Source organism: Watersipora subatra, chromosome 7 (assembly GCF_963576615.1).
Source record: "Watersipora subatra chromosome 7, tzWatSuba1.1, whole genome shotgun sequence".
NCBI lineage: Eukaryota > Metazoa > Bryozoa > Gymnolaemata > Cheilostomatida > Watersiporidae > Watersipora > Watersipora subatra.
In genome coordinates, this window is record NC_088714.1 from 64,608,206 (window position 1) to 64,628,061 (window position 19,856).

A 19,856-nucleotide genomic window follows, 5' to 3' on the forward strand; every position below is an offset into this window, starting at 1 on the left:
CATGGAGATGATAACTCCAAGCATGGACAGCAATGCACGCAGAGTCTGGACACTTTTATGGGTTTAACTAGCATGTTACATGCTGTATCATAATTGATTATATTATGGAATTGTATATACAACGATGACCTTAGACGAGATGTACATGAAAATTAACAATCTATTTATAGAACTCATGCTCAGTCTCATCCTTCTTGATATTGTTCTTATAGCCTTTCTCAAAGTCCTTGGGAAGCACAACGTATCTGTTCTCTCTGACGGCCTGCATGCCAGCCTGCGTGAGAAAGCAATGAGCCAGTATAAGTGAAGTACTAGAAGACACTAGTGTTTAGCATTACCATGACTAGCAGTGTCTAGAGAGCTGAGGGTACTACGGAAATATAACTAGCGGTGTATGGAAAGATAATGGTATCATAAGATAACTAAGTGTTGAGATGACAGATGGCACCATGGGAAGACAACTAGCCGTGTATAGAGGCGTGATGATACCGTCAAACATAACTACCAACATTGTATAAAGCTGATGGCGCAAAGTAAACCATTTAACATGGTATAGAAATGATGGTGCCATGGGAAGACAACTAACAATGTATAAAGAAAGCTTATCGGTTCATGAGAAGACAACTAATGGTGTAGAGCTGATGGAGACATGAGATGTATAGTATTAGCTACGAACAGATACACTTTTATGCCCAAGTATGACATCCTTCTCACTCAGAGCAATATACTCCTTGTTGGAATAAGTCTACTATCCTCTGCTATGGTAACAAAAGATCGATGATGAAAACATGAATGATGGAAGCCTGAACTCTCACCTCCTGACAGATGGCATTTATGTCAGCACCACTGATCTTGTCAGGTCGAGCGATGTAGTCCTCGAGGTCTACTTCATCGCTCAGGTTCATCTTTGAGGTGATCGTACTGAATACAAGTCGTTTTTGTCTCCGATCAGGTAAAGGAAACTCTATCTTTCTGTCAAGCCTACCGGGCCTGAGAAGAGCTGGATCAAGTGTGTCGTGTCTGTTTGTTGCCATAATAACCTGGAGAGAGAGAAGACGATTACAGTCATGTCTGTTTGTCGCCATAATAACCTGGAGAGAGAGAAAAGATGATTACAGTCATGTCTGTTTGTCGCCATAATAACCTGGAGAGAGAAGACGATTACAGTCATGTCTGTTTGCCGCCATAATAACCTGGAGAGAGGAGACGATTACAGTCATGTATGTTTGTAGCCATAATAACCTGGAGAGGAGATGATTACAGTCATGTCTGTTTGTCACCATAATAACCTGGAGAGAGGAGATGATTACAGTCATGTCTGTTTGTCGCCATAATAACCTGGAGAGAGGAGATAATTACAGTCATGTTTGTCGCCGTAATAACCTGGAGAGGAGATGATTACAGTCATGTCTGTTTGTCGTCATAATAACCTGGAGAGAGAGAAAAGATGATTACAGTCATGTCTGTTTGTCGCCGTAATAACCTGGAGAGGAGATGATTACAGTCATGTCTGTTTGTCGTCATAATAACCTGGAGAGAGAGAAAAGATGATTACAGTCATGTCTGTTTGTCGCCATAATAACTTGGAGAGAGAAGATGATTACAGTCATGTCTGGAAACTAACCTACTCACAACTGAGTTGCAGTGTGCGACAGCAACCTTCCAACAGTACCATTCATGTAAACATCTAAATAAGTCAGCAAACAAGAAACAGGATGACCTGGTAGTAAGTTGTAAGATACACGTGGTTCTCCAACCTTCACATTGACTGTCTGGTCAAATCCATCCATCTGGTTGAGAAGTTCCAAGAGGATTCTCTGCACCTCTCTGTCAGCTCCTGTCTGGGCATCAAACCTGCAGAAAATAAATCCTCATGTGAACTTATCCAATCAAATCCTATAAAAACCTCTCTGCGACCTTATCAATAAATTAGTTAAACAAAAGATTTCAGAAAGTGGACTTGGCTAAAACATCAAGGGCAGCTTGGGCATGAGAGTATTTCAAAGTACCCTGTCAATAATATCCCCTTTCACTTTATATAAGCTCATCGCTCTAACAATACAATTTAGCTAAGCACCACTTCAGTTCCGTTGTACGCTTACAGTTGAAGTTAGAGTTGAAGTTTCAATTCAGGTTACTGCTGGCACACACAGATGCATCGCTGTATCACAAGATAATAATGAAAGCCGGTTTATGTTACGTGACCAACGAGCTATGAAATATTAGAAAAAGCTGTTGTTTGAGATCTCTAGAGATGAAAAAGAAAAGACCCCAATCAAACTTGAGGATACTTTTGCTAATCCAAAAGAAGTGATCACTAGTGCAAAACAATCACATAGTTCACTCTGGAGAGCTCAAACAACAAACATCGCTCTCTAGAGAAAACAAAATGACTACTGTTGACTAAAAATGAGAAGTGTAAACTCCAATTAATCAGTTATTCTTCCTTGAAAACATCAGCTTAAAACAAGGACAATATAAAAAGAGAACAACAAACCTATTTAATTTTATAGTTTTCTGATTCCACAAAGTTCTGTGATTACCATTAATATCAGAATGTTTCAAAAGGCCCCTGAAGAAGTGACAGCGCATCCAATCCCTCGAATGCCTCGAGACAATGTCCATCAGATTCAAATGATATTACGGTGAGGCACGCTAACCAATTAAAGGCTAAGCCGGTTCAACGATCCATTGCAGCCGTCAGTTTTAAGTTGATTGAATAACACTAAGCAGTGTTTCATGAATTTCTATTTTAGTTGTAAAATCATGGATGCCGAGAAGACAAAGAGAAGACAAATACGAGAGGCAGTCATGGTAAAAGATAAATCATGGACGCCGAGAAGACAAATACGAGAGGCAGTCATGGTAAAAGATGAAAAATGGCAATACTTTTCTTAGAGTGAAAATAACAAATAATGAAACAACATCGTAGCCATCTTCAGATCATTTCTTAGAAAATCGCTGAAGGATTTTAGTAGCTATTGAGAAAAAATGGAAGTGGAAAAAAACTGGCCGTGATAATTAAAAATAAAATTCAATAAAATAATTGAAAGTAAAAGCAAGAAATACGTTAGTTACACAATATGTTAATTTACAAACTGCTCATGTGCTGGATTACACCAAGTCCGGATCTCTATCGCCTTCCTTATCAACGTACAACCCATTTCCTGCCTCACCAAGGTTACTCCTAATTCACCTTTGATATGTAACTCTTTTTATTGATTATTACCTTATTTATCCAGTTTCTTATAATTTATAGCTTTTACATGGTTTCATGTAATGAATTTATTTTAATACAATATTTAATATCCCAAAGTATCACTCATAAAAGAAGTTGAATGAAATGAGATATACTATCAAAAGAATCTTTGTCCTCATATATGACGGCTCAAATGTAAAGTTAATATCAGAAATGATTAACTCTGTACATGTATGTCAAGGTTTAACGGTACCTTTGATTACAGAATATAGGTTAGAATATCATACTCATTGCAATGGCACGCAGCATTCAAACAGCATACAATATGCACACAATATATAGATAAAGTATAAAAAATAAACAACATGAATAAAACACAAAATACTAGAACATCCTATCAAAATTATCTATGACCTAGAATGGCTAGAACATCTGTAATGGCAAAGAATTTGAGCTAAAGCTATAGCCAAATGAACTATGAAATGGTTGCTCTACAATGGTAGAAGAAGACAACTCCCTCTTGTACAAAAACAAAAGAATTACCGTTTTGTGGCAATAGCGTCAATCTCATCAATGAAGATGATAGATGGAGCATTCTCCTTGGCCAGTCTGAAAACATCTCTTACCATTCGTGGCCCTTCTCCGAGGTACTTCTGTACGAACTCTGAGCCAACCACGCGTATGAAAGCGGCTGTAAAAGTGTCAGCTGCTGTATGTGACTGAGAGAAAGCTTGATTAAGTAAGCACATTTCACCCTTGACACAATCATAGCCACTTCAGAACATTCCATATTTGCCCTCAGTAGAGTTTCTTTGAAAATGTAAGTGCTGTTATAAAGCTTACAATTGTTAAGGCTGACTAGAGAAACATGCCATACTACAGAGATGTTTAGAAAAGCCTCTTTCTGGTTTTACCTTGACACTTGTAGCAAACCTTAACACTTGTAGTAAACCTTAACACTTGTAGTGAACCGAAACGCAGACTGGAGATGGACTGGTGTCACCCAACCTTAGCACTATTTTCATAAAGGGATGTTGCAATGTTTGACAATTTTCATGTTGATGGTATGGCTACGAGTAAACTTGCAGCAGCAAGAAGGCATGATGGAGGACCAAAACAGCACCTACACTTTCGAGGGTCAGATGCATCACAAATCCTGCACCTTATTTTGTTATTGAAACAAGATTCTATCTACCTTCACTACATAACCTAATATATATGACAAAAAGTGATGTCCCACAGAGTTCTACTACTAGTGTTGGGTATCAGCCTCATTCCTCTCTCATGCAGAACTCATCCTTGAACTAAAAACCGAAGACAGACTGTCAAAACATACGAGATGTATAAGGAGTGAAGACACAAACCTGTGGTGTGGTGCGCAACAGCTTTTGCCAGCATGGTCTTCCCGCAGCCAGGTGGGCCATACATGAGCACCCCTCTTGGTGGGTCAATTCCGATTTGCTTATAGAGATCAAAATGAGTGAGAGGCAATTCTACAGCCTCTCTCACTTCCTGTTTTTGAATGTCCATTCCACCAATATCTGAATAGCTCACATCTGGCTTTTCATCTGTGGCGCATAAGAGAGATGACCTTACAGGAGAGTTACCACTACCAACTTTGAAGAAGGAATAAACATCTGTTTGTCTACTAGACAACATCAACTGAACAAAAGGGAGAGTATACTCACCGGCGCCGAGCATGGTAATGCTGCTGTCAGCCTCTGGTGGCAGTACATCAACTAGGGCATTGCTATGCTTATGGAGGGCAACACTAGCACTGGGCTTGAGAAGCTCTCTATCTAACGTTGATAGAATTCTTACGTAGTAGTTGGAGCCTGATAAGAGATGAATATGAAAATACATGCATTAGATAGTCTAGTCGACTGATCTAACCAGCTTCTTTTCGACTGTGGGCATTAATTGAAAACCAGGAAAAGATTATCAGCCAGCCCAATACTATGGAGAAGGATTGCTGTGCATATAACATAGAACCTTCTCAACAATACTATGGAGAAGGATTGCTGTGCATATAACATAGAACCTTCTCTACAATACTATGGAGAAGGATTGCTGTGCATATAACATAGAACCTTCTCAATATACTATGGAAAAGGATTGCTGTGCATATAACATAGAACCTTCTCAACAATACTATGGAGAAGGATTGCTGTGCATATAACATAGAACCTTCTCGCATGGAGCTAGATAAGTTTAGTTCACTCTGTGCTCTTGACTCAATTTGCTGTCAGAGTAGAGCATGACAACAATTGTGGAGTAGGCCATATACAGAACATGTACCAGTTGTAAAGTTAGGTATCGTCTATGTGACAGGTGCTGATTTTACGAATGGTTAGCAGTAGAAAAATTTAAATTTTAAAGAGAACAAACCGATACAATAAGCTCCTTTGTGCTATATTTACTAAAACACTCTGTTGTCAGAGCAGACTGGTTTACTCCCGACCTACCACGGTGTCCAGTAAATCTCTCATACTATATATATATAGTTATTACCAAGTAAATTATTTCTGCTATCACCTTTGGGTAAATAATTGCGTAACACAAACCGCAAGAACTACAGGCGACGCTACTATATTGTATACCACCTACAAGGTAAATTCCACATTTGATGTATTGGGTAAAGTGCTAACGTGTCAGCCTAGTTCGCCATGACAGATCATCGAGTGTGTCTGTTGATGAAGCACAGAGAATAAGCAGCTACACAATTATTCAGAAATAACCAAGGTGATTGATTGGTGCGGGTGTTGGTGTCAGTACACCAAGCTTGATGTCACAAGTTGGGAGTCGAAAATTTTAATTTATCCTAAACTATAACCAGATAGATGGACAGACAGAGAGCCACCGTTTTTATCATATTTTAGTAATGCGTTATTTTAGACAACAAACTTATTAGTTTTTCTTAGCAGAATAGACTTCGCTGTCCACAAAAATTAAAAGCCAATTGACATTGAAGATGCTTACTCCCCTTATTGTAAAACTACTGTAATCATGTACTAGTCATGTACTTTTCCACTCTCTCACAGCTTTATGTTAATAACTAAACTTTATCACAGCAACTACTTTACTTAGCATTCTGCTTCAATTGGATTGCTGATTATATTATTCTTGGATATTCTGTACTGCAAGTGGAGGAAGCGAGGGTGGTGATATCTCTATGAGCCACCCTCGAATCGGGTAAGTGCCTAGTACACTTTCCGATATGGGACCTAAAAAGGGAGCAGCTAAATCGACAGAGAATAGTGATCAGGAAGCCGGTCCAAAGCTTATCGACATTGACGAAAAATTAAACCTAATTCTTACTAAGCTTGGTAATATCGAATTTCGTCTCAATTTAATTGAGAGCAAACAGTCCGATTTTGAAAAGTCTCTCAATCACGTTCATCAAGAAAATGAGGGCATTCAACTCAAGCAGAGAGATTTATCCAAATCCATAGTAGAAATAGAATCTAAAATCGGTAAACTGGAAGGCTTAGAGTCTCGAATTGAAGCAGCAGAGTATGCTGAAAGAACAAAATGTGTCGAGTTAAATGGGATTCCATATGATAAATCGGAAAATCTGAACCTTGCTTATCAGAAATTGCTAAGTTCCTTAAAATCTGATAATTTACCTACCACCATCGACAAGATATACCGCATTAGACAAAGCAAGCGCATCATCATAAAGTTCACCCAAACCAATCAGCGCAATGAGTTCTTCCAGCAATATCGAAAAAACATTCAATCCCTCTCAGCACTTGGTTTCAAAGAAACAGGAAGGATCTATATCAATGAAGTATTGAGTCGTGCTCAAAGCACACTTTTCTGGAAAACCCGGCAATTTAAAGTGGATTACAACTATAAATATGTGTGGACATCTAATCAAAGAATATATCTGCGTAAAACTCCTGACTCGGATGCCATCCCTATAAACTCTGAAGACGATTTAGAAACGCTAAAACTTCTTTAAATACTCCAGTGAACTGTTACTACTGAGCTTCCTGGCAAAATGGCAGATTCTGAATTGGATTTAGATCTAGATTGTCATGGATACTGTATTAATGATTTTTTGTTCAGCCAGAGTTTCTTCGCTGACAAACTTTCAATACTTAACGTGAACTGCCAGAGCCTTAGAAATAAATTTTTTCTTTTTGAACAATTTCTGGCATGTTGTAATGTTCCTTTTGATGTTATTTGTGTAACAGAAACATGGTTGAATGATGACGAGACAAAATTTTTTGAAATTTCAAATTACACTTTTTCAGGTGCGCAACGTGCTACACGCGGAGGTGGAGCTGGGATCTATGTGCGAGATGGCATTGGTGTGGAGGTGTTGCCGACTGTGGACATTGCTGGGTCTGACACTCATTCTGTTGGACTGCATTTTGGTGTTTATGCTTCACCTATTATTCTAACTGTGATTTATCGGCAGCCCAGCGCAGGTGTTGCTGAATTTCTTGATGATCTTGAACGCCTCATTTCTTCTTCTCACGCAAGTAATCACATCATTGCTGGTGATATCAACATTGATTATTTAGACAATTCAAGTGATGACTATGCCAACTTGTTAGCAACTTACTGTTTTTATAACACTATAACTATTGCAACCCACCATTTTAAGCCCTCAAACAAATGGACGTGCTTGGATCACATTTTGACAAACTTTGTTAGTCCGACAGTGACATCTGGAACTATAAGCGCAGACTTTAGTGACCACTTGCCCACATTTTCATTTTTTCACAAATTTAAAAATAATCAACCCATCTCCCGAAAAACTACTAATTCATATCCTGTAATTGATTATAAAAGTCTAAGAATCATGCTTGAAAACACTAATTGGGACAAAATCTTTTCAAATGATGTCGATTACTTCTATAACGCTTTTTTTGACAAATTATCTGATTGTTCCCAGAAATGTAAATACCAAAAATTAGTAAACACTAAATCTACTCAAACTTTCTTAAAGCCATGGATGACTGAAAACCTTTTGTTGAGCGTTAAAAAGAAATATCGTCTTCATAGAAAACTTCAATCTAACCCACTTAATTTAAAATTGAAGTGCCAATATAACAAGCTTAGAAACGATGTTAGCAGGAATTTGAGGGACTCCAAATATAATTATTTTTCGCAAGCTTTCAATAGCTGCACCAGCTCAAAGCAGATTTGGCAGCTTGTAAACTATGAGCTTCTAGGAAAACAAAAGACAAATAGCCATAAACAGCCTTCTAAACTGATTTGTTATCTTAATCCTGATGAACTAGCCATAACGGATGTTGAAAAAGCTAATGAGCTCAATTCCTTTTTTAGTAATATTGGTAAAAGACTGGCCTTGAAATTTGTAAACTTAGTACCTCAACCCCCTATCCAAAATCAAGCATTGTGGCTTGAAAATAATGCTGGTGAAGCTTTTGAATTCCAATACATCGATATAACTGGTTTATTAAAAATTGTAGATACAATAAATTCAAACAAAGCCTCTGGCCTAGATCAAATTACTGCTAAATTTATGAAATCGGTTTCACAGAGTATTGCTTACCCTTTATGTAAGATTTTTAACAAATCACTAGAGACTGGGAAGGTACCTGATGCACTCAAAAAAGCTAAAATATTACCTTTGCACAAAGGGGGTTCTTTAAATGAATGCGGTAATTTTCGTCCAATTTCAATTCTACCAGTCTTTAGTAAAATATTGGAAAAACTTGTTAATCAACAAATTGTTGATTATTTAGAAAATAAATCACTTTTATATAAAAACCAATTTGGATTCAGAAGAGCTAGAGGCACATCTGATGCCATCTCAACTTTTACTAACCAAATTCTAGAATCGTTTGACCGAAGTGAATGTGTTATAGGAATTTTTATAGATTTCAGGAAGGCCTTTGATACGATCGATCACGCAATATTATTTAAAAAACTAGAGCAATTTAATTTTAGTGAGTTAACCATCAGATGGATACAAAGCTATTTAACCCGCCGAACCCAAACAACAAAAATTAATGATACTTTTTCTAACGCTGACAATTTGACTTGTGGCGTACCTCAGGGCTCGGTGCTAGGCCCGACTTTATTCTTAATTTACATAAATGATCTTTGTGATTGTTTAACTCATCTAACTCCTATATTGTATGCTGATGATACCAATTTGTTTATGAGTTCAAAGAACCTAAACGACGATTTACCTAAAGTCCAATCTGATCTTGAAAAACTAGCTGATTGGTGTCAAACGAACAAATTAACCATTAACTTTGACAAAACCTGTTTTACTGTTTTTAAAAATTACCAGAGCAAAATTAAATTTGATCAGCCTATTCTTTTTAATAACACTTTTATTAAAGCAATTGATGAAGTCAAATTTCTTGGAGTGTCAATTGATAAAAATTTGAACTGGTCTTCCCACGCTCGTAAGCTTTTATTAGATTTACGGCCTATATCAGGCATCTTTTACCGCATAAGTGCTTTCATTCCAAAAAAATTGCCGATTATGCTATATTACACACTTATTCACTCCAAATTATGCTATTCAATAGAAACTTATGGCAATGCATCCAAAATTCATCTTAGCAAAATAATACAGTTTCAAAAGAAAATTGTCAGAATCATTAACCGTAAGCCATTTGGATTTCCAACAAACGATTTATTTAAAACCTCTGATATTTTAACTATTGATAAATTGCATAAATATAAGTTGCTTATTCAAGCCCATAAATTATTTTACTCAAAATGTGATCCAGCACTACCATTTTATAATACTCGTCATCAATTACTTTCTCTTCCCGTACCTAATCATCTAACTTTAGCCGGTCAACGATCCTCAAACTTTGCAACACCTGCGCTGTGGAATCGACTACCTAATTCAATAAGATCAATAAAATGTCTCGGTAAATATAAGGTGGAATTGAGGCACCATCTCCAGTCTGGAGAGTGAGTGTTACGGTCTGGTTTTTGTGCTGCTGACTCGGGCTCGCGTACCACTGGCTTTGCCATTTCGCAATGGGCCCCATCATCATTTCTTACTTATTGTTATTTTTTCACGCATTGGTTATTTATATTTTGTCTCGAGTATTAATTCAATTGTGTAATCTTTAAAGGTGAAATAAAACACACACACACACACACACTAGTATAAACCGATTGAAAGTGATAAAAAAAGAAAATTTGTCGATACAAACCATTAATACTACAGTTATTGCACAGTCATTATATTAGAAAATTCTGGAAAGACTGAAGGGTTGAGTTTGGAAAGACCATGGAAACGATTGAGGAATTAATCCGGGAGCAGACTACATTAACATTCCGGAAACATACAAGTTCCTGTTACGGGAACGAATTATTTACGTCGTAGGAGCATCTACTGTATTTGAATATTTGGTCTTTGCTCATGAGCTAGAGCCTGAAAGTTACACAATGAGATACATAATGAGTGACACTAACAACTTGCTAAAGTACAAAAAAGAGAACTTGCACAACTAGGAATTTACTTCTAGACTACCCACCGGTAGTGGAGCCTACAATGCCGGTGTTCTGGTCAACAGCCTCAAGAAACTGGCCAATCACAAGAGGCACACTCTGAATTCGCTTCACCTCTTCCTGAGCGTGTAAATACTCTTTTTTTAAATTTTTCTGTTCATCCTTGATGTACTCTTCTTGCACCTCGAGAAATTCCAATTGCCTTTGCAACTTCTGTATGAGAAATGAGTTAATTGCTGAGAAGACTCTTCAGTTGTTGTTATGTTTATAACTGAACCATAACTAGCATTTGAAGCCTTAGTCGGAGGACTACATCAAACTATAATATGTGTTGATAGTGTAACACATTAATCATCTCGCTGCGCGAGAGCAAACTGCAATTCTTGTTTTCCTGTCATAGCAGACTAGCTGCTTAGAGAACAATGAAATATTAATTTGCTATATATAAACATATGTAAACTGTTCTCCTTACCGCACTTTGTTTCTAAGTTGCTTGAATAAAATTAAACCGTACTTTAAACTTTTTGGTTTTAAAATTACAGATTTTAAAACTGAAGCGAGTGGTAGTATGTATAAAAAGATTGGTAGCCTGCAACACTTATTTGTAGAATTAAAACGGCAAATTATTTAAAAACCCAAATTAATATAAAATTAACAAGCTAATGAGACCAATTAGCGAATAGGACATGCGAGTTGACTATCGTATACGTGACCCACCTTATATTTGGCATACAGATCCTCAACTTCTAAAGAAAGAGGGTCTAAAGGACCAAACGTCTGTGCTGTCGTTGGTCGACTCTCGGATATTTGTGAATCCTCCTATAGTCAGAATATAGACGCAAGTTACAAATATGACCGAACAATGACATGAACTTGCAAGTAGTTGATGATAGTCAAGCCTACCTACCACTCTGCTAAATAATATGCAGTTGAAAAATACTACTGTAAAGTTTGTATGATACGAATGTAAATAGCGTAGTCGATAACTTGAAAGCCGAGGTGCCGATGATCCGACAAAATTGACAAGAAATCTAACAAACCAACAAGCTAAACTCTAACTAACACTAAATTCTAACTGATAGCTTTATATTTTAAACAAACAATTGGATGTTCTTAAACGTACGTCAGTAGCCTAACTAAGATAAGTGAAACAGATTTGGCACAGACCTTAGGAGCGGGTGACAATCCAATTTCTTCCATCTTTAGATTTTTTCTTCTCACAGTTTCCGGCTAAACTATAAATACTGTACTGAATAAAAATTAATGCGCTGAATTGTTTTTAACAAATTTATTTTTTTTTAAATATTTATATTAATTAATTTTGTATTTTTAATAATCAAAACAAATAAAACTATCTTTTTATTTTAGCCTTTTGAGGCTATCTATTACAAGTGGGCGTGGATTAACGTTTCCGTAACAATTATGACAACAACAACTGGGTATTTCGCTTGCAAACGCAATGGAAGTGTGGAAACTACTGATGGAAGACACAACGTCAAAGGCCCATCAAAGGATCGTGAGGAAAGGGTAAATAGTTGAATTATTACATAGCGATTTATTTAACCAATGTAGAAAAAATCTACAGATGCAAGTACTGACATTTGTTACAATTAACAGTAAATATGGAAAAAGCCCAATTTTATCTACTTTGAATGCCGTTCTAATCCAACACCAAAAACTGCTGAAGCATCTATCAACCACAAACTGGTTACAACTATAGTTTTCAACTAATAAATTATGTCACACCCATTTCCTTTCATGCCTGCTCCAGGAATACAGCAGGTCCCTTCATTCCTAGAACGATCTCGTTTGAGCATGGAAGAGATTCGCAAGGATCCTTTCAAACTGACACGGCAACGGTCACGACTAAAAGCTGCAAAACAAGAAGAACGAATTAACTCAGCTAGCACCGTATCACTTGATGTCTCGAAGTGCCGCAATATACACCATAGCTTAAAGAAAATAGGAGAAGCTCTTGGATGGAAAGTATGGATGACACCGAGGAAGCTGGGTATCAGCGACATCTACTGGCAAGCCCACCAAATAGAAAACTACACACCATATTATAGAGGAGGGGCAATAAACAAGTTTCCACAAATGGCAGAAATTCTACGAAAGATCAACTTGACTAGAGCTCTGTCTAACATGCGCATGCTTTTCCCTGAAGAATATGACTTTTATCCGAAAACCTGGTTTCTGCCTCAGCAGTTCCACGAGTTTTGCGCGGATGTAGCGTATGAAAGGCGTAATCAAAAAGGCAAGGCAAAAAAGAAACCATTCATTGTAAAACCGGATGGTGGGACGCAAGGAGAAGGCATCTATCTTATCAAAGAGCCCCAAGATTACACTTTTACACCAAATATGACTCACGCAGTGCAAGAGTACATAACCAACCCACTGCTCATTGAACATACAAAGTTTGACTTACGAATTTATGCAATACTTCTTAGTCTCAACCCAGTCAGCATTTACATGAGCCAGGAAGGCTTAGCTCGATTCTGCACAGTGCAATACAAAGAGCCAACCAACAAAAATATGCACGAACCTTATATGCATCTCACTAACTACTCTCTCAACAAGTTCAGTGAAAAGTACATTCACACCGATAGGCTGACAGATGGTTCCAAGCGAACTGCCACTAGTGTTCTAACTCAGATAGAAAGATCAGGTAGGTGGACGCAACTTTACCATATTAAACGCTTTGTCAACATGTTTTTAAATTCGCTATTGTTCATTCTAAAAACTGAATTATCTACAGGATTAATGGCTGCCTCCGCAGTGTGACTCTTGAATGCGTTAATAAAAACTTCAACTTCTACTTAGTCATGTGTGTGGAATGCAGAATGCAATAGTTGATATCAATGAGTATGATGATAATATCATGGACTCGTATCTGTCACCTACTTGTACTTGCTTGCTATAGCTGAGGGGCAGCCACTCCTAGCCTGAGAACAAGAGGTAGGACCTTTCGTAATGCACTTAGTAACTTCTTTCACTCCTGCCATTTTCAAAGCTTATAGAGGTTAAATCTATTGTTTCTTTTATTGTTTAGCTCCAGAATGTTTAGCTTTTCTGACCTATTATTTGTTTACTATTCAAAATCTAATCATATCCTTGAGCGAGTTTTGGCATTTTTGTTCTTCAAAAGCTTCTACAAATAAACTATTTCTCACATACACATTACCAGATGGTAATGAGATGAGAAGTCAACTAGTTTCTAATAAAAGTGGATATACGTAAATAACCTATGAAATATAGCGCAGACTGAAAGCCTACAGTCATTTTGGTAAGTGCACTCTTGAATGCTAGAAGGGGTTGAATGCACAGACTGTTTGTATAGCCTACCGTCACTCGGTTGCTACTAGGTAAAGAAAGCGCGCTAACGTAAGCTAATGAGTCTATTGATTGGTGTTTATAGATTGACACACTCAGCTTCCTTTCAGCACTGTTCATTTGTTTCTATTGTTTCTAATGCTAGACGAAGTTAAAAGAAGCTTTCTAAATGTTGGCAACAATTTTTAAGTAACATGTACATATAATTATATTATTTTAAAAATAGCTTTTGGGGTTGTTCAGCTGCTTTACTAGGTATAGAATAGCGTTAAAAGACAGTTCATTTGATCTCCTTTTTAATTTATATATAAAGTAAGCTATATAACAATAAACTAAGTAAAAGAAATTAGAAAAATAAATTATATAAAGTAAATTATATGAGATACATTTGTGTAATGCTGCTGCCGATATCTGTAGGCCAAGATGCTGACGCTGTTTGGGCAGACATCGAGCAAGTTGTAATCAAGACTCTGCTCGCTGTTCTTCCAGAAATACAGATTGCTAGCAGCCATGCCATCAAATCTGACAACCGTGTCAGGTGCTTCCAGATACTTGGTGAGGACTCATACATGCTACTGATTGAAGGCCATCTCAAAGATTGATTTTCAAAAATTAACAAATTTTATATATTTCCATTTTCATTTCCTAGAGCCCTAGTGCTTATGGCAAAATAACGAGAAAGTGTTTGATAGAGGAGCGTCATGTTTGAACAAAAACTTTCCAATCAATTTTAGTGTTTGCTAATATAAACTTACACCATCAGAGTGTACATAACAGCAGTAGATGTATATATTACCTAGACAATAACGCAGTGTCTGATTACTCAGTTTACACAACATAATTATGAGTTGATAGGGCAGAGATAACATTTGATTTTATAATAGCGAGTAATGTAGCTATCTATCATGAATATAAGGGGTTAAAAATCAAAGAAGCAAGTAGTTATAGGAAAGTGTAGATCACACTGTTAGATCGTTTGCGCAGCAACATGGTGTTTAATGCCTCTAGGCACTGTGTGAACACGCCGTTATGTAGTCATGTTGAGCTAACTACTGCTCTAGGTATAGCGGACTATGATATGTACCACTGCTCTAGGTATAGCGGACTATGATATGTACCACTGCTCTAGGTATAGCGGACTATGATATGTACCACTGCTCTAGGTATAGCGGACTATGATATGTACCACTGCTCTAGGTATAGCGGACTATGATATGTACCACTGCTCTAGGTATAGCGGACTATGATATGTACCACTGCTTTAGGTATAGCGGACTATGATATGTACCACTGCTCTAGGTATAGCGGACTATGATATGTACCACTGCTCTAGGTATAGCGGACTATGATATGTACCACTGCTCTAGGTATAGCGGACTATGATATGTACCAATGCTCTAGGTATAGCAAACTATGATATGTACCACTGCTCTAGGTATAGCGGACTATGATATGTACCACTGCTCTAGGTATAGCGGACTATGATATGTATAACCTGTAATGTGTTAGAGTCAACATTTAACCATTTATAAAGCCTTTCTTTATCATATGAAAGGTTGAAGCTTGACTTACAGTTGTTAATGCTGACTTTCGCTGAATTTTTTTACTTCTGCTGACTCTTGTGGACTCTCGTTAACTCTTGCTGACTTTTGCTGATTTTCACAGATTTTTGATAGTTCTTTTATATGAGTTAATTAGAGAGAATGCATATAGTTAAAACTTGTGGTCACTGAGATATGTGATCGAATACATTCTATTGCTATCGATGAGCTATGACTGTGTACTTAACATTTGAGAAAAGCTCATAGAACTTATAGAGTGAACATGAGACACGGGTAGATAACTCTGTCTGTTTTATTTAGGCGTATAGAATGACTTGAAGTCAAATCCCTTTTGTGGTATTATCAGCTTCATCATCCTTTTTCCAAATAAAATCACTGTCTCCTTTTCAAACCTTAAAACTAAAGTCCAATGAAGCCTTATGTCTGTTTTGCAGGATTTGATATCCTTCTAACAGACTCGTTGAAGCCAATACTTTTAGAGGTCAATGCTAACCCAAGCCTCAGTATGACATTTGACAAAGAGCTCTCTCCTGGGATCTATGAAGAAATACCGAGTGCTGTTGACAAGTATGTCAAATATAAAATGATAAAAGAGGTTTTGCTGCTGGCAGCCCCTAGAGACAAGGTCAGTAGAATCTACAAAGTATTTCTCATTGTCAGTAATTTATTGATCTGATAAATCTATCCTATCAACAATTGTTTGCAAGAATTGATTGGCTGGTTAAATCAGAATTTTAGCTACCTGCTTCAGATTGTCAGCCAAGCTTATAATTTGCACGAAAGCTGAAGTTGGTGCATTTTGCAAATGCTCAAAGTGAAATTACATGTGTTACATTTTCAAAAAATTGCTAATTGCCATCACAACTACATTATATCTGCATAATTAAGAAAATAATAATTATAGAACATGTGCATATATGTAGGGGTTATTTTGTTATACCGGAGATTGATTACATAGCGTAAGTTACATAGGGTAAGTTACATAGCATGAGTTACATAGCATAAGTTACATAGCGTATGTTACATAATGTAAGTTACATAGTGTACGTTACATAGCGTATGTTACATAGCGTAAGTTACATAGCGTAAGTTACATAGCGTAAGTTACATAGCGTAAGTTACATAGCGTAAGTTACATAGCGTAAGTTATATAGCGTAAGTCACCTAGAGTAAGTTACATCACATCATACCTTAAGTCACATAGCGTAAGTCACATAGAGTAAGTTACATACCTTAAGTCACATGGCATGAGTTACATAGCATAAGTTACATAGCGTAAGTTACATAGCGTAAGTCACATAGAGTAAGTTACATCACATCATACCTTAAGTCACATAGCGTAAGTTACATAGCGTAAGTCACATAGTGTAAGTTACATAGTGTAAGTTTCATGATGTAAGTTACATAATGTAAGTTACATAATGTAAGTTACTGAATGTAAGTTACACAGTGTAAGTTAAATAGTGTAAGTCACATAGCATAAGTTACATAATGTAAGTTACATAATGTAAGTTTCATAATGTAAGTTACATAGTGTAAGTTACATAATGTAAGTTACTGAATGTAAGTTACAAAGTGTAAGTTACATAGTGTAAGTTACATAGCATGAGTTACATAATGTAAGTTACATAATGTAAGTTTCATAATGTAAGTTACATAGTGCAAGTTACATAGTGTAAGTTACACCAGTTTGCCTTTGCAAAACGCACACAACAAAACTTAGTAAACTTGAACTACAGAACATAAGCTATAACCTGAAATCTAATACCTTTTTACATGATCTTTAATATAAGAGCCGTGTCTGTCTGTTCGTCTGTTCGCAACCACGCTAAGAGTTTTAGGAGAAAGATTGCACTACAAAGGTATTAAACCAGGGTCTCCAGCCGTCTGCATCACTCTACCACCTTTTCACATCTAAGAATAATTGTGCACATAGTTAATACACACAGCAATCTCTTACAGCTCACTAGAATACCAAAGTACTAGCAGAACATAACAGTTTCAAAGGGGTTACAAATTTGAATACAAGTACAATATTTTTGAGACTTGTCTACTCCTGCAAAGATTGATTATAAATATATTTAGACCCTGATCGCCTGATTGCTGCAGGTAGCCCATCACAGAATGCCTACAAAACCAGTGAAAATACCAGAAGAAGAGCTCACAGGCTATGAGTGTCTGTATGAAGAGGAGACAGAGCCTGAGCACTTTCTGTATGAGATCTATCCAGATGGTTACAGTGAGGACTTTAACAAACTGAGAATCTTGGAGAGAGTTGCAGCTTTGTATCAGGTAAAATAATCCTAATGACAAAAACAAAGAAGTCGTGTTTTTTCTTTATTATGTTTATACTATAGACACACTTATAGCAAGGTTATTAGGATATGCATAGAATAAATATTCTTCCATCACAACAAATCTTAACTACACTATGAATTGTCAAATTCCATGATTGGAAATGAGCTTAATTAAAAAAATTATGGACTTCTAAAATATAGTATATTCTAATATTATAGTGTATTATATAATATCAACAATATTAGCTTTTATCTACAAAAAGTGGCACGGTAAATGTTCGTCTATGTGTACTTATGTAATATTTTATTTTGTTGTAGGCGTCTTTAGGAATCCATGAAAGTCAATTGAGCGCAAACAGCTTTCGGATGTTTGCCAGAAAATGCCGTCTCAATCACCAAAACAATTCGTTAACTGTTGCAGCTCTAGACATTCTCTTTATTGAAATACAAAGAAGGTACGTAAATACATGCAATTGAGCTGTTCATAGATGCTACAGGCTAGATTGAAGTTGTCTACTACTATTATAGTGGTGACAACTCCAATGTGAATGAGTCATTCTAACTAGCCTGCTATCAGTCATCATATACGTTTCTATGTGCTATGTTCAGTCACCTGCTATCAGTCATCAGATCTGCTGATATGTTATATGCACCCTATCTTGCTACAGATCATTAAAGAAATATACTTTACAAACTACCCAGATAACCTGACCTAAATAAATTTTCTCCAAGAGTGTGCAACTCCAAAGAATAATCTGCAGCAGTATTCATTCTAATTTTGCAGATGGGCAGATTGTCAGTCAACTTCTCAGCCAGGCCTATCCTTTCAGGCCTTTCTCGAAGCATTCATGACAATTGCTCGAAGAAGCAAGCTAAAGTCACATGATACTCATGAGATGGTGGACAATCTACTTCACTACTGCGAGGCCAATTTAGAAAATGTAAATAAAAACAGGCTTCGTCGAGCTAAGCTTCCAAAAATACCTGTGAGATATGTTGAAAGAAAACGAGATGGGTCAGCCAGAACTGAAGCGAGCGCACGACACACTCGTGTCAATAATCAAGAATAGGCTTGTACATGACAGCAAATACTGGGAATCGTGCTCACCTACAATGTTGGTTGTTCTGTATAACAGATCTAGCAAGCTTTTTGCTAGCTCTGCATAACAAATCTATGTCATTTGAAAAGCTATTGTAATTTTTTAGATTTATGTACGATTTGTTTGCTATATTTTTATATATAATTTTACGGTTTATATTGAATGTTTACTGTATGCTCATGTTTAATATGTGGACTTTTCAGGTAAAAGATATCAGTCATTAAATGAAGAAAATATATTTTATTTATTTCCATTCTTAAACATTTGATTTTGGTTAAAGATTTGGCTAACAATTTACAAATTATTTTTCTCACAAAAAATTTCAGTTACCTCATTCTACCTGCAGAGTTTGTTCTTTGCTTTTTGTTTTATGTGAAGATGTCCTTTGATATTTTGGATATTGCGAAAGCAAAATTTATTTTGTCAATCATGTAGCTATAGATAGATTACAACAATGTTTTGTTCATCAAATTATAATACTATTTATTTAGATTAATGCGCTATCTTGTCGACGCCAGCTGAAAAAAAATTGTGTCAATCAAAAAATCTGCTCGAGCTAAAACATTAAACAGCCAAAAGTAAATCAAATGATACAAACATGGTAACCAATGCGTTCTTTCTGATTATGGTAAATGGAAAGTTAGTTTTTTATTGATTGTGAGCATCCTGTTAGGGAGTAAGTCAGAGGATAGAAAAACACAATAAAATGATGAGTATAACACCATCTACTACATAATCTACTACTACTACTATTATATTCACGACTTGCATAGGCCCAGATTTCCAGAATAGATAGTTTATAGTATATAATAGATAGATAGTCAAGCTCTAATAGAATTAACCTCTCCATAAAAATAGTCCTAATTTCCCAGAATTGATAGGCCAAACATTTCAGAATATATAG

The 19,856-nt window shown here is 36.5% G+C and overlaps 2 protein-coding genes across 2 annotated transcripts; one reads left to right on the forward strand and one right to left on the reverse strand.

Annotated features, from left to right (window-relative positions):
• Positions 1-80: 80 nt before the first annotated feature.
• Positions 81-11,882, reverse strand: LOC137401113 (26S proteasome regulatory subunit 6B). The gene is made up of 9 exons (XM_068087479.1): positions 11,828-11,882; positions 11,378-11,479; positions 10,687-10,873; positions 4,888-5,034; positions 4,564-4,767; positions 3,743-3,890; positions 1,758-1,854; positions 816-1,040; positions 81-274 (listed from the first exon to the last, which is right to left on the reverse strand). The coding sequence occupies exons 1-9, from the start codon at positions 11,858-11,860 to the stop codon at positions 161-163; spliced, it is 1,257 nt and encodes a 418-aa protein (XP_067943580.1). The 5' UTR covers positions 11,861-11,882; the 3' UTR covers positions 81-160.
• Positions 11,883-12,397: 515 nt separating this feature from the next.
• Positions 12,398-18,922, forward strand: LOC137400994 (tubulin polyglutamylase TTLL11-like). The gene is made up of 6 exons (XM_068087334.1): positions 12,398-13,328; positions 14,411-14,548; positions 15,990-16,180; positions 17,665-17,847; positions 18,171-18,307; positions 18,637-18,922. Exons 1-6 carry the CDS (start codon positions 12,398-12,400, stop codon positions 18,920-18,922), a joined length of 1,866 nt encoding a protein of 621 aa, XP_067943435.1.
• The last annotated feature ends 934 nt before the right edge of the window (positions 18,923-19,856 follow it).